This window comes from Carassius auratus, unplaced genomic scaffold (assembly GCF_003368295.1).
Source record: "Carassius auratus strain Wakin unplaced genomic scaffold, ASM336829v1 scaf_tig00009130, whole genome shotgun sequence".
NCBI lineage: Eukaryota > Metazoa > Chordata > Actinopteri > Cypriniformes > Cyprinidae > Carassius > Carassius auratus.
Genome location: NW_020524006.1, coordinates 27849 through 43943, shown reverse-complemented (window position 1 = coordinate 43943; position 16095 = coordinate 27849). Strand labels below are relative to the sequence as shown.

At 41.4% G+C, this 16095-nt stretch overlaps 1 protein-coding gene across 1 annotated transcript in view; it reads left to right on the top strand.

Moving 5' to 3' along the window:
- The window catches only part of LOC113072461 (potassium voltage-gated channel subfamily H member 4), a 43040-nt gene that overhangs the window by 23505 nt on the left and 3440 nt on the right, over positions 1-16095 (top strand). The window contains exons 8-16 of the mRNA XM_026245440.1: positions 152-346; positions 3834-4033; positions 7528-7777; positions 8501-8715; positions 9094-9503; positions 10387-10493; positions 10573-10649; positions 10848-11106; positions 11249-12086. Coding sequence (XP_026101225.1) covers positions 152-346; positions 3834-4033; positions 7528-7777; positions 8501-8715; positions 9094-9503; positions 10387-10493; positions 10573-10649; positions 10848-11106; positions 11249-11472 — 1937 coding nt within the window. The 3' untranslated portion in view covers positions 11473-12086. The remainder of the gene's footprint in view (positions 1-151; positions 347-3833; positions 4034-7527; positions 7778-8500; positions 8716-9093; positions 9504-10386; positions 10494-10572; positions 10650-10847; positions 11107-11248; positions 12087-16095) is intronic.

Genomic DNA, 16095 nt, shown 5'->3' with positions numbered 1-16095 from the left:
CTCACTGAAAGAGTTTTTAGTATATATGTATAAATTTATATATACGTGTGTGCATGTTTGAAGAATGAGCACCCTTAAAAAGTAACTATTTTTATTAAAAGCAGACTGTATTTATATTTGACAATATAAGATGTTTCTTTCTTTCTCTCAGGCTGGCTACATGAGCTGGGCAGGCGTTTGGACAAGCCCTATTTCAACAGTACAGTTGGTGGTCCTTCGGTTCGCAGTGCTTACATTGCCTCTTTATATTTCACCTTGAGCAGTCTGACCAGTGTGGGCTTCGGCAACGTTTGTGCCAACACTGATGCTGAGAAGATTTTCTCTATTTGCACTATGCTCATTGGGGGTAAGCCGTAACTTCCACAGTATCCTAGACAATTATTTTTGTCACAATGTTCTGCTGCATTTGAACAGCTTTTGAAAATTGCTCACACATGATTTCTAAAAAAATATATAGCTCCTTTTTTCAAAACTCTATAGACAAAACCTCAAAGACACACACATGGCATGAAAATTTCACACATTTATTAAACACCATTTTACAGTTTTTCCCAATTATTTGTATGTTTATTGAATATTTTGCCCATTGTCCCAAAACTATAAACATACATAAAAAAATCAAACCCTGCAAATGGGTTTTTCTTTATTTATTTATTTTTGTTTCCATTGATTTTGATAAAAAAAAAAAAGAAAAGAAAATGAAGGTGAAAAAATACCACATAATACCTATACCTACTCAAATATAAATTAATAAACACACACACACAATGCATTTTAATGCTTAAAATGTCCACAATTAGTTAAAACAAATGTTTTCCCACAAAATGTTTTTACACAAAATTTGCACGTTTCTGCCCATTGTTAAATAATATTACAATTTAAAATAATGTTATTCTATTTTAATATATGTTTATAATATTATTTAATGTATTGAAATGTAATAAAATACAATAATTTATAAATGTGATGGTATAGCTGAATTTTCATCAGCCATTGCTCCAGGCTGAAATGTCCACAATTAGTTAAAACAAATGTTTTCACAATTGTTTACACAAATTTGCCAATGCCAGTTGCACAAATTTTTCATTGTCCCAAAACCAATAAATTGTAAAAAAAAATTGTACAGTTAAAAAAAAAAAACATTGTGCAGTACTATCTAGTAGAAGCAAACTCTGCATCCAAAACTGTTTTATCTCTGCCCAAAATTGTGTTTTGTAGCAAAATGACATATAGATCTCCAACTTACAATTTACATGGTTATAAAATAATTTTACAGTAATGCACACCTACTCAGGTATACATAAAAACACACACAAATGCAATATAATAACAAATAACTGGGATGTAAGATGTGCATCCCAGGATTTAAGACCTCCCTCCTATTTTGGTCATTTGTAGTATTCCCAAAATGCTTTATTTTTCAACACATGTATTTTATATGAAACACATTCCATACCTAACTGGAGAAAACCAGGAAAAAAACATTAATAAGAAAATGGGTTTTCTGGAAAACAAACAAATAAATAAATAAATAACACAAAAAGTCAAAAACACATGCAAAATGTAAGCCCTCCCTCCTATTTTAGTCTGGCCACAGCACATTATCTACATCACAAGCAGTGGGGAAAGAATCTATTTAAGTATTTAATCCATCTGCTGAAAGACACATTCTTCAACATATGCCACATTAACTTCACCATTCGCATACATCATTGCCTGGAGAAGAGACATGGTGGTCATACACCTTCCGTCACTATGCAAAAAAAAAAGACCCTCTTCTGTTGGGTAGGAATGGAGAATGTGTGACCCGTCACGGATACCAGTGACAGAAGTCGGCAGCACAACTTTCGAGCAAAATGAGAAAGAAGCGTTTTTATTTTTTTTCCAAAATTGGTGATTTTCGTTTTTTTTTTGCAGAATCTTTTAGTTGATATCACAAAGAAGCCTCTCCGTGTTTGAGATAGCAGTATTGGTATATTTAGAGGTTTCAATGTAGGGGCGCCCAGTAAGGGCGTTTCATTGTCTGTCTGTATTTCCATACTGGATAAGCCGGCTTTTGTTTCTTTTGTTATTGCCCCCGCCCTCCGAGGGACGCGTGGCTACTTAGTATGCAGCGCTCTGGCCGGCTGTAGCTGATATCAAAATTCAATGAAGATGGACACCGCAAAGATGAACGCAGACGAGCTGAACCGTGGCCGTTACACCGAAAATGCTTTGAAGTACTTCTTCGACAAGCCGTGTGCTTATGAACAAGCGTTCACTGATTCTGAAGACGATCTGAGCGACGATGAAAGCAGCATAATAAGACTGTATAATATCCCTAATCTACAACTGAGCGAAGATGACGACGACCAAGAATGTATTAGACTGGCGTCAGACGAGTTGGACCGTAAGATATCAGAGGCTATATCGATAGTAACATTTGATGGGGATAAAGACAGAGAAATGGGGAAATCCGTAACATTTAGGGCAAACGCACAGTGCAAACCTTGGATCTTCAAGAATACTTTTCTGTTCTTATGGGGTGAGTTTCCTTAAACATCAAAGTTTGTCGTTTTGTGTTCATTCTAAGAACACACGTTATCTCATGTTTAGTCCATGTTTAGACCTTCCCATATCTACATATTGTTATTAGCTAGCTCATCGGTAATTACAGAGTCCTGTTAATAAAGTCCTAATGCTACACAATGAAATCAATTCACCAAGTTTTATGTAGAAAACCAGCAAATAACAAATAAAATTAGCATCAATATGTACTTTTTGTTTTCATAAACATTAGAATAATAACATTAAAAATGATGGCCAAATTTGAAAGATTAAAATTTTTTTATAAAAAGATCAAACTCACATATTTCAGCCACTAAATCATTTTTATAAAAGTCGAAAAAGATAAATTACTGACATTTACAATGCACATTCTCCTTTATTATTAATAGTATGCGGTTCGATTTTTCCCGTTGTGTCTGTCGTTGCAATGCAGGGGGTATGGCTTATCTAAATGAGATGTAAATGAGCCCCATTGTCACTGGCAGCACTGAGAACTGCACAATCTTCAGAGGCTATTTTCAGCTTTTTGAGCTTTTTTGAGTGCCTACCTTCAAATGGCCACAACTTCTCCAAATATTATCAGATTTCCATGAGTTACACATCGTTGGAAAGCTTGGAGACTACACTTTCGAAATCTGTGAATAACTCAAAATGCTCCAGAACCGACTTGTGTCTCTACTTTCCGTGATTGGTCACATATTGTACAGGGTACAGAACAAATAATAATCATCTTGTCCCAGGGTGCATCTTATTCCATCTTATCCAACCACTTTTAATGTGTGAGCAATTAAACAAAAAAACAATGGTCACAGAAAAGCACCATATGCTGTCATTAATCATTAATAATTAAGAAACAGTGTCTTCTTGTAGGATAAGCAAGGACATTCTCATGAAGATTTATGGGATACAGCCATGTCATCAAAGCACTACAGTGCTTCTAAATGTCATGCAAAATGTAGATTTTAAATCTGAACCGAAAGAAGAATAAAAAAATCCAGAAACTAACAACTTTTCTATAAATGATTAACATTATTAACATCGTCTTCTATGATGAGCAACACAAACATCTAGACTAATGTCTCAGAAAATGTAGTTTAGAGCTTCCCCACAACCCATGAGTAAGAACCTCAGGATTTATAATAACAGCCACAAACAGGTTCATGGACTTATTTCATTGTACTGTAAATGTCACGTGTTTAACATTACATGTTTAACATTAGCCTCTTTAATGGCCTTATTTCTAGTTTGTTAGATGGTGAATCAGATTAGTTGTTTCTCTTACACAGCTCTCATGCATGCTGTGGTGTTTGGGAATGTAACAGCCATCATCCAGCGCATGTACTCACGTCGCTCACTATATCACACGCGCATGAAAGATTTGAAGGACTTCATTCGTGTTCACCGGCTCCCACAGCAGCTGAAACAACGCATGCTGGAATATTTCCAGACCACCTGGTCTGTGAATAATGGCATCGATGCCAATGAGGTGAGAAAGTGCTTGGCATTAACATTAATTTTTTCTTATTTATTTATATTTAATGTTAAATTATTTTAGTCTGTGCAGAGATATCATTTTTACCACATGTAGTATATTAACACACCATCCAAGGTGCTGGGGAATATATCTTAAATACTGTATAACGTTACATTATTGCACAACTCCATAAAAAATTATGCTACTTTTTAGTTTATAATTGTGTGCATGGTCTGATTCACTTTACCCTGCAAAAGTGGCAGTCACGTGCATAATTTTTTTTTTAAACCGCGAGAGCTTTCCAATATGTGCACCACTGAGTGACAGGCGGCAAGGAAGTCGACCGGAAGTTGAAGTTTGCCGGGTTCCGCCATCTTGTAGAAGAACTTCACTTACGTTAGCATTCCCATTGACTCCCATTCATTTTGGCGTCACTTTGACAGCGGATAACTTTACATTTGAGGCGTTTAAAGGGGGGGTGGAATGCTAGTTTTCACTCAATATCCTGTTAATCTTGAGAACTCCAAAAAGTCTTTAGTTTTATTATATTTATAAGAGAAAGATAGTCTGTATCGTTTTTTCCCGGAAAAACACGAGCGGCTGGAGGCGTGACGTGTGGGCGGAGCTAAAGAATCATGAGCGCGAGTAGGCTTTTGCGTTTAGAGCGTTTGGAAGCTGTGACATTACCGTGAGGAAAAAAACATCATCCAAAACAAACCATGGCTAACAGTCAGATTCAGCGTATATTTATGGTCCAGAATCAGATCCAGAGGCTTAAATTGAACAAGAGCAGCAGCAGCAACGACTACAGCAGGACGTCTCTATGTAGTATGTATTGAAACTGTATATATTTGCTTAGCGGTTTTGGAAAATGACTAAGTTCCACTTTATGTCGTCTTTTTTTTTTTTTTTAAGGTGTACATGTGGAAAGTGCAGTTTGATGACAACATCGCATGTTGTTTACTTGATGTGCTCACGCGCCGATAGTTAAGTTAACAGCACAGAGATATTTGAAGCAGTTTTACTCACCGCCTGTGGTTCCAACACACGATCGTGACCCTTTTTCGTTGGGACTGCATTATCCTTAAGAAATAAACCATACGCAAATCCGGCGTAAAACTGGGCCTTGTTTGTAAAACAAGAATCTTCGAAATGCAGGGAACAAACAAAAACACTTGCACAACTCCGTTGATGCTCTGTAAAAATAAACTCCATCCACTGGTCCCTTAATGCTGTTTTTTTTTCGGGGGGGGTTAATCTGTGCAGGGTTGTCTTGCCCTGGCAACCAAAAACACACTTCTTTTGTGACATTTCGCTCTCGCTCTGATCAGTGAATGTCTCTGCTCTCAGTGCTCTGCTATACGGGAGCAAGCGCTCTTCTGGGAGAAGTGCCCTTAGGACCCATATAAGGAAATTCAGCTCCATCTAACGTCACACAGACCCATACTCGAAAAAAAACTTTCCGAAACTTGTGACAAACCGGTAGGAGTATTTTTGGAACAAAAATACTCCTTTAAACGTACAACTTAAATTTTTTTACTTTGTCCATGTTTAGCATGGGAATCCAACTCTTTAACAGTGTAAAAAACTCAGTATGCATGAAATAGCACCCCCCCCCCCCCTTTAAAGACTCAGTTTGTCCATTATTTATTTCTAAAGATACAAGACAATGTATAAAGGGGTCCATTACCTTCTATGTTACATTATGGCCCCGTAGAAACTGTTTTTGTAAAAATAGGCTAACGATTGCGTCATAACCACACGACTCTGTCGCATTACCGTACAGACAGGAGGAGAAGCTCGCAAGCAATTAACTTAATATGGCGTACTGGCGTTACATTTTAAAATACTATACAAAATAATTAATCAGAATACTTACTCCTGCTCACTCACGCCAAAAAACTCCCCGCTCAAGCTCGCCGTCTCTGCAAGATTAACGATGGCAGTTTGCACGCACAGCTACTAGAAGATTTACATCTGTCAGACAGGTTGCTGACGTCATCAAGCTTAGTTTGAGTCTGCGCGTCAGAAACGGAAGTGCTAAAAACGCAAAAAATGGGCTTCACTTGTCTCAATTGAGTTCCAATGGGGTCGCTGTGTCCATTTCTTTTACTGTCTATGTGAGTGACGTCTACACTTCCCGGTCAGAGAGCACCTGTTCATCAAAAGCTCACTATCCAATCAGAGTAAATCACTGTTAAGCCCACCCCCACGAGAGGTTTGTGTCAAAACACCAAACAAAAAACTGGGAAGCATAAGCGAAATCTATGGCATTGAATTCAGAATCCACGATTAGCGAAATCGAATCTTTGAAAAACATTTACACAGAATGAAGCATATTAGAAGAGCCAGTTTAATTTGTGCGACTGATTTTTCATTTTCATAGTGTTTTTCTTCTTTTGTAATGGCATATTTTTGATAGTTACGTTCAGTTTTATAAAGTTTCGTTCATTATTATTGAACCAAATGTAATTCCATATAAAACACTGTCCTACTAGCATGGTATAGCCACAACTAAAATTCCTTCAAATTTTGAAAAAAATCTAATGTTCGTAAATTGTTCTTTCATTTTGATCTTCACTGTATGAGCTAGCAAATGTGTCATTAAATTAGTTAAAATATTAAGTAAGATCTCAGAGGTTCCTCAAATAAAAAGGGGTGAAAGGGGTTCAGCTAATGCGTCTCAAGAGGTTCTAATTGATTAAGTGGTGGTTTTGTCCCCAAGTTCTAAAGCTTGTGTAATGTGGATGAAGGTCTGGGCCCTACATCAGTCACAGATTCAAACATGCTTATTGCTGCAATCATGACAGATTCCCATGTTTGGTGAAGCTTAGCACTGTTAGGCACACGTTGCAGGAAAATCCCAGCACTGTAGCAGGACAAAAGAGTTTTGACACCTCATCCTTGACATTTCTAATTACCAGATCCTGCCTGCACACCGAATAACCAACAGCATGATGTTCTTATATGGCAGCTACACAAAATGTGGGCATTGATGGGGTGAAGCCAGCATCCTTCCACTGTTGCAATGTAAACCTCTAATCTAATCACAGAGTTTATTCAGAGTACAAATGCTTCTTAATTTCTGTGGGGCAATTCCCTTACATTCTAATGCATCCCTAGATTAGTATGTAATGCTGAACAATAAGCATATTAGACTACGCATTCATTAAATTCTCAGACACTAACCAGCTCTCAATATGGGTGGGTGATAGGTTTGTTTATGAGAAACCATTTTGAATGGGCACCGTGGAGAGTGCCGATTCAATTGTCTTATGTAGGTCCAGAATGGGTTTCACCACCTAGCCAGAACTGAGAGAAACTGCAACACATTCACGTGAGAGGATACGGGCACAGAGGCTTGTTCATGAGATAAGGCTGAGTGGCACTCACCAGTGAAGAGGAAGATTGTCTGAACCTTCAAACCTTTTGATTTAGGGGAAAACAATAATTTGTATTATGAAACAATGGTAAAGAAGATTTTATGTTGTTGTTTTTTTCTGCAGCTCTTGCATGATTTTCCTGACGAGTTGCGTGCAGATATAGCCATGCACTTAAACAAAGACATCCTGCAGCTGCCCGTGTTTGATGGTGCCAGTAGGGGCTGCCTGCGCTCACTCTCCCTCCATATCAAAACCACTTTCTGTACACCGGGGGAATATCTCATCAGACAGGGGGATGCGTTGCAGGCCAACTACTTTGTCTGTTCTGGGTCACTGGAGGTTCTGAAGGACAACATGGTCTTGGCTATTCTGGGTTGGTAACATGTCTTCGTTGCTTTTCTACCTTTTGACTTGTTATTTGGACATTACATATTGATTATCCTTCTGAACGTTACATGTTGATGTACAATATGTTAATGGAATGTTTCAGGTGTACAACTGTCCATTACCACAGCAACTACTTTCGACTTATCCAGTCCATGAAAACTAAAATCATGTTTACAAGAACAAACTTATGTGCCAGACACATTAAAAGTACAAACATGAAGTGAAGTCTATATTATTTGTTTTTTCCTAAAAACTGTACAGTTGTCTTAAAAATACTTCTAGTAGTGGGATTACTGGCCTATGTGGTCTACACATTTACATGTATTCATTTAGCAGACGCTTTTATCCAAAGCAACTTACAAATGAGCACAACAAAAACAACAAAAGAGCAATGATATACAAGTGCTATAACAAGTCTCAGTTAGCTTAAACACAGTACACGTAGCAAGGGCTTTTTAATAATATAATAAATAAAATTAAAAAAACGATAGAAAAAGAATAGAGTAAGCTAGTGTTAGAGGTCTTTTCTTTATTATTGTATAATAAATTAAAAGAAAACATAGAAAACAAAAAGATTAAAAAGCTAGTTAGATTTTTTTTCAGTACAGCTATCGTATTATACATAGGTAAACAGAATTAAATATTAAATTTATATGAAAATGACTTATAATAGAGTAGTTGATTTTATTTAGTGTTGATGTCATTACAGGAAAAGGAGATCTGATTGGCTCAGACCTGCCATCCCAGAATCACGTGATCAAGACGAATGCAGATGTAAAGGCACTGACATATTGTGACCTGCAGTACATAAGTATGAAAGGTTTAAGTGATGTTCTTGAACTATATACCGAGTATGCCAGCATCTTCACTAGTGACATCCACCTAAACCTCACATACAACCTAAGAGAGGGCAGTGAGACTGAGGTAAGTCTACAATCTCTTAACACACTTATTTACTTACATAGTAAACCAAACCATTCATTCATTCAAGACTTGGCTCAAGCTCCAAAAAACAAAAATTAAAAAGTGTCTTTTAGAAAAAGACAAATGGACTTAATTTATGCAGCGATCTAAAAGTTCCACTCTTTAAAGCAATGGTTACCAGAGAACTTAAGCAGAAATACAAACATTACTGACCTGACTTTTTCCTCCAATTATTATATATTATTATAATTAATCACTTTTTTTTTACTTTTTACATTCCATTTTTTCTCATTCATTGTGATGATACAGTGTCTATCTCAGTTATATACTGTACAGTCTCTGACCTAATCCCTGGCGTCATTTTTTTTCTCATTGCAGCAGAACTACCCATACTCCAGTGCAACAACTGAGAATAAGGGTCCATCCACTGTAGAAAAGGCTAATGATCTAGACAAGTACTTCCATGTCCCACCTGCTTCCAATACATGCCGAAATCTTCTTCTGCCCACTCTAAGCAACCCAGTAAGATGTACATCACTGGGGAATCTTTTAGGGGAAGAGTTACTGCAGTTAAACACCCTGCGACAGTGTCGTTCTCCTGTCAGGGGCTGGAGTTCAAACCCTTCCCCTAAACATCAGAACAAACTACAGAAACAAACCCATCCTCCCTCATCTACACCCAAATCCATCCATAGGACACAGACAGATTCTGGAGGTACTGGACGCAAACCTGCCAAACTGCTCATCCCCACTCTCAACTGCTTTGGACCACCAGATCTTAGTCCAAGGTAACATTCTTAGACAGTATATTCTACTTAAAAGGATACAACATTTTGACATTTCTGCCACAGATCAACAAAACAGTGATTGGCTACTTGCTGTGAAAAGAGGCCTTAAAGCAGTTAAACACCAAACTGTCATTGAACAACTAGCAGCGATGAAAGACAATTGTGCTGTCAACCTCGTGTCATCTGCATCTAGGCCAAAAAGGTTCACTTGAACACACCGACAAAAAGAACATACATTCTCCACTGTTGGTGTCAGTAAGCAGTCATATTTGTCATTCCAAAATGGTCACCAAAACCAGGACTGCTGATATATAAACCTTAAACAGAGAAGCACTTGTTTAGCATTCTAAGTATATTTATTGTTGATCAGTTGGTTTTCACTTTCTTCATTCCATATGTCATTTAAAAATGTTTGCACGTTAGAATGCTCAGGTAAAATTAGTACATTCTTAAAACCTTTGCTCGCTTTCATCACTTTTGTTTTTCTTCCCGTGCTCTGGTTCTGGTAAGCTATAAAAACAGAGGTATCTGTCTCACTGACTTCCCAAAGGTGACTCAAAATACTCAATTGCCCAAAACGTTGCCAAACAGGATCCAACTAGTGCAGACAGTGGGGAACACATTGCAAAAACTGAGCTGAAAGATCTTCAATGATGGCTCAACATTGGCCGACATTTGACTGTTAGCTTTGGTGTGTTACAGACTTAGGTTTTCTTATTGGGTAGAGCGGAGTTGCCTACCCCTGTATAAATACAGGATGAGACAGTATGAATTGATATTTGCATGCTATTAAGTTTAAATGACTTTAAAAAGACATTAGATTTTTTTTTTGTTTAGATATATATTTGTGCATAACATATTCTGACTGTATGGCTTTTCACAGAGTTGTAGATGGAATTGAGGACAACGGACATGTGTTTCGTTTTAATGTGGAGGACACCACTGCCAAAACTAGCACAGTGACATCACTGGGTAGTAAGACACTGGACGGTAAGGATATTTTATTCTTAGAATCTAAGTTACATTTAATATTGTCCAGTTGGGTCATTGCATCTTATTTTTAATGCAGGGTATAATCAGGTGAAAGAGTCACTGCTTCAGGAGACAAAGGAAGTGAAAGAGACCATTGAACAACTCAACAATAAGGTAGTGACAATCTCATTCCTAAAGACAGAGACATTAAATCCTTATAAAATGTTCCTATTTACAGTATAAACTCAGAAATCATTATGACATTAGGTGTAAGGACATAAAGTTAAGTTTGCAACTGATGGTTTATTTATGTTTTATGATTCGTATGTTTATATATACTTTAATAAAATATTTTAAAACAACTCATTCCAGATGGGCAACCTGAAACAGGAAGTGTCAATTCTAACAAAGGATCTGCATCACATAATGCACCTCCTGCAAACACAGATAGCTGTTCGTCATTACACAGCACCTTTGTCCTCCTGTCCCTATGGAGTCAACATGATGTCCAGTTCTTCCATCAGTATGTCTCCAGCCTACATCTTGGGTTCCAGCATCCACATGCAGCACAAAGACCATGTTGTCCCTGAGGGTCTCCTGGCGTCCACATCTTGGAGTCACAGCCGGCCTGGTAGTACAGCCACAAACTACCTGTAGCTTTTCTTTCTTCTTTTTTTATCGATTCAACCATCTGTATTTTTATATACAAGCTAGCAGAGACTTTACAAAGTCTTCATCATCAATTGATTAAAATGTTTCTCTGTTATGTGTAGGTGAATCTGGTTTCACTCAGCACACGGAGAGACAGGAACACTTTCATCAGCATGAGCCTAATCAACCCTCTCCTGTCACAGCAAAAGAGCCCTGTTCCCATGACTGGAGTTCCCTGTACACCTCAATTCCCTCCAATATCAGCCACCATCACTTATCTGCTGGCTCCCCTCACCTTAGCATCCACCCAGGAACCCAGGGGCCAACACCTGGAGAAAGTCCTTGAGCAGAGGGCTTATCACTGGGCATTTGTGCTGAAGATAGAGCTCAGTCCAGTATCAGCCAGTCACACCATTTTGCAAATACTTTTTCCTCAAACATTGGGCAATTCTTCTTTTTCTAGCAAAGTCACGCCAAGCTTGTATTCACACCTACACCTTTCCACAGAACCAGCCTTTACCTACCCCACTTCAACCATGGATGAAAAGCACAGGACTCCAGAGGTGGCCCTTAATCAGAATGTGGTACCTTCCACTTTCCTACTGGATCTGATGGACTGACAATGAGGAATGACTATAATCAACTCTGCATCCAAAATTTCTGTTTGAATTTTAACACCATTTTCCATTCATTATGAATTTCATAAGTTCATGAGTACAAAGAGAAAAAGCTGCTCAGCAGTTAATCATCTAGTTTATCACTGAATCCCTTTTCCACCAACAGGGTGTCTCTGTCGGTCACAGATGCAGTGGCTAATCCGGAACCTTTTCCTGTTCCACCCAAAAAAAAAGTGGCAGTAATTGTGTGGAAGAACTGGCGCCACACCAACTTCAAAAACCTGCTTATCTTAACCAAGAAATCACAAAATGTTAGAGTCCGTGGCCTGGATGTGCTTACAAAGTAAGTTTTTTTTCTATATATATATATATATACACACACACACACACACACGTATGTGTGTGTGTGTGTGTGTGTGTGTGTGTGTATGTATGTATGTCTACAATATCTCTCACACATGCACATAAACACTCACAAAACTAAATTGTTCCCATTATAATCAGTGACACTATTATCACTTTATCTAGATTCACTTTTCTGGTGAATACACCATAATTGCTGTACACACAACCAACTGCTTTACTTGTTAAAGGGATAGTTCACTCAAAAATGAGCATTATGTCATTGTTTTTGCAAACCCATAAGACTTTCAAGCTTCAAAACTTAAAGACTCGTTCCTTTGATTGCAGTGGTTTAATCTAAGTCTTGCGAAGAGATATGATGGGATGAGCAGATTTACTTTTATGCATATATACAGCTCTGGAAAAATTAAGAGATCTCTCAAATTTTTTTCTTAAATCAACGTCCTCATCACCGGCTGATCGGTCACAGCTGCTCCCCATCAGCCTGCACCCTCTTAAGCAGCACACGCTGCACTCAGAAGAGGTTCTCGAACCGAATGCAACGCTGGTCTAATCCCTAATCATTTCTTCAAAGAAAGCATTGAGTGACCAACAGCCCACCCACATTGGAGCACGTCAGGACACCCACTTTCACTTTGATTGGCACCGAAGAGCACAGAGAGCCCACAGGAACCACCAGCCACCAGAAAGCGGATCAGCTGACTTCACCAGGCACCCTACACTTATAAATAAATCCACTCTCCGGGGCATTTCATTCATGCACCCCTTGTCGAGTGATTCTTCACCCCGTGACAAGTGGTGGAGAATGGGGGCAAAACAGTGAAGAATTACCAACAAAATCACCGCCCCAACTCCTAATTTTTTTTCCCCCTCTTTCCCTGTTTGTGTCACCAGCACCACGGAAGGCGGCTCGCGCGTCCCCGCGATAGACCGATGGGCTCGTAGAGAGATTTATCCAAACCCTCAAGCAAATGCTCAGACGCGTAGCAGCGGAGGACAAGCGGGATTGGGACCTCATGATCCCCTATGTGCTCTTTGGGATCCGCAAAGTTCCTCATGCCTCAACTGTAAACTGGATTCACCCCCTTCGAGCTCCTGTTTGGCCGTCAACCTCGGGGCCTCTTGGACGTGGCCCGGGAAGCATGGGAGCAGCAGCCTGCCCCTCATCGTACCATCATTGAGCACGTCCAAAAAATGAGGGAACGGATCAACCGAGTGATGCCATTAGTCTGGGAATACCTCACCAGGGCCCAGCAAGTGCAGCAACGTCACTACGACCAGGCAGCCCAACCACGGGAGTTCCAACTGGGAGACCGTGTCATGGTCCTGGTCCCCAGCTCCACATGCAAGTTCCTGGCCTCCTGGAAAGGACCCTACTCAGTGGTGGAGAGGATTGGGCCGGTCACATACCGCCTGAGACAGCTGGGACGACGGCAGGCGGAGCAACTCTATCACATCAACCTCCTGAAGAAATGGGTGGGGACCCGGGACCAAGTAGCTGCCCTGAGCCTCACCGAGCCCATGGTTGTGGATGTGGATGTCAACCCCCACCTCTCGGCTGCCCAGAAGACGGAGCTGCAGCACCTGGTCAGTCAGTTCCAGGATGTGTTCTCCTCCCAGCCCGGGAAGACCAACGTGTTTCAGCACCACATCAGGACGCCCCAGGAGTCGTCATCAGGCAACGGCCCTACTGGGTCCCGGAAGCTCGTCGGCAGGCTATTGAGGAAGAGGTCCAACAAATGCTGAAGTTGGGTGTAATAGAACCATCCCGTAGTCCATGGTCCAGCCCCATTGTAAAGGTCCCAAAGCCGGATGGCCCCCTCTGCTTTTGCAATGACTTCCACCACCTGAACGAAGTCTCCCAGTTCGACGGGTACCCCATGCCTCGGGTCGACGAGCTGCTGGACCGCCTAGGAAGGGCCCGGTACACCAGTACCCTGGACCTCACCAAGGGCTATTGGCAGGTACCGCTCTCTGAGGCCGCCAAGCCGAAGACTGCCTTCTCCACCCCCAGTGGCCATTGGCAGTACCAGACCCTTCCCTTCGGCCTACACGGGCCCCCGCAACGTTCCAGCGAATGATGGACATCAACATGTGGCCCCACCAGGCGTACTCGGCCGCCTACCTGGATGACGTCGTGATCCACTCCGAGGCATGGGAAGAACATCTGGATCGTCTGCGGAGGGTGCTATTGGAGCTCCAGTGGGTTGGACTCACCGCCAACCCCCGAAAATGCCACCTCGCCCTCTCTGAGGCCAAGTACCTGGGCTTCCAAGTCGACCGAGGTCTCATCCGGCCACAGGACAAGAAAGTCGAGGCCATCCACGCCGCCAAAAAGACCCCGGACAAAGACCCAGGTAAGAGCCTTCTTGGGGTTGGCAGGTTATTACCGATGTTTTATCCCCAACTTTCCACCTGACAGACCTGACCAGGAAGGGGCAGCCGGAGAAAGTATGTTGGACTCTGTCGGTGGAAAAGGCCTTCGCTCAGGTCAAAGCAGCACTCACGTCCTTGCCTGTACTCCGCGCCCCGGACTTTAGCTGCCCCTTCCTGCTGCAGACGGATGCCTCCGACACGGGACTGGGAACGGTCCTCTCCCAAATTCAGGAAGGTGAGGAGCATCCGATCATTAACATAAGTAGGAAGCTGTCCCCAGCTGAGAGGAAGTACGCCGCCGTGGAGAGGAAAGCCCTGGCCATCAGGTGGCCTCCGGTACTACCTCCTGGGCCGCAAGTTCACCCTGGTAACCGACCACGCGCCCTTACAATGGATAGGCCGCGCCAAGGACACCAACGCTAGGGTGACTCGCTGGTTCCTAGCGCTCCAGGACTTCCACTTTGAAGTTCACCATCGCGCCGGGGCCGCCAACGCAAACACTGATGGCCTCAACCAAATCTGGACAGCTTATGCAGGTCTGTCAGGGGTCATTCCCCACCCTCCCCTAACTTCACCCCTACTGTCTACATATGTTCACAGGACCAGAACGACGCTTGGGGGTGGGGGGGGAGTGATGAGCGTTCCTGGAGGAATCAGCGTCGCAACCAACGGAAAACACCTGCAAGTCCTCATCAACGGCTGATCGGTCACAGCTGCTCCCCATCAGCCTGCCCCCTCTTAAGCAGCACACGCTGCACTCAGAAGAGGTTCTCGAACCGAATGCAATGCTGGTCTAATCCCTCTCTCATTTCTTCGCAGAAAGCAGTGAGTGACCGACAGCCCACCCACATTGGAGCACGTCAGGACACCCACTTTCACCTTGATTGGCACCGAAGAGCACGGAGAGCACATGGAAAGCAACAGCAACCAGAAACTTGATCAGCTCACTTTACCAGGCACCCTACACTTATAAATAAATCCACCCTCTGGGGCATTTAATTCACGCACCCCTTGTCGAGTGATTCTTCACCCCATGACACAACACATACCGTATTTTCCGGACTATAAGTCACACTTTTTTTCGTAGTTTGGCTGGTCCTGCGAACTTATAGTCAGGTGCAACTTATTTATCAAAATTAATTTGACATGAACCGAGAGAAAACATTACCTTCTCCATCCGCCAGAGGGCGCTCTATGTTGCTCAGTGCTCCTGTAGTCTACACTGAGCAGCATAGAGTGCCCTCTCGCGGCTGGAGATGGTAATGTTTTCTCTTGGTGCTTGGTTCTAAATAAATGCGACTTATAGTCCGGTGCGACTTATATATGTTTTTTTCTTCATCATGACGTATTTTTGGACAGATGCGACTTATACTCAGGTGCGACTTCCTGACAGTCCGAAAAATACGGTACACATCTCATTCTGCTTAATGAAGTACTGATTAGGTGATCGCCTTAACAAGGAAAAGAATAAAAATCACTTCTGTGGTCATCGCTATCCTCTTGCAATAGGCATCTGCTGGATAGCAAAAACAGTGGTAGTAGTACCTCAAAAGTAATTGGAATAAAATAACTATTGACCATAACAAAATAATTAAAAAGAAAAGCTTTGAGTT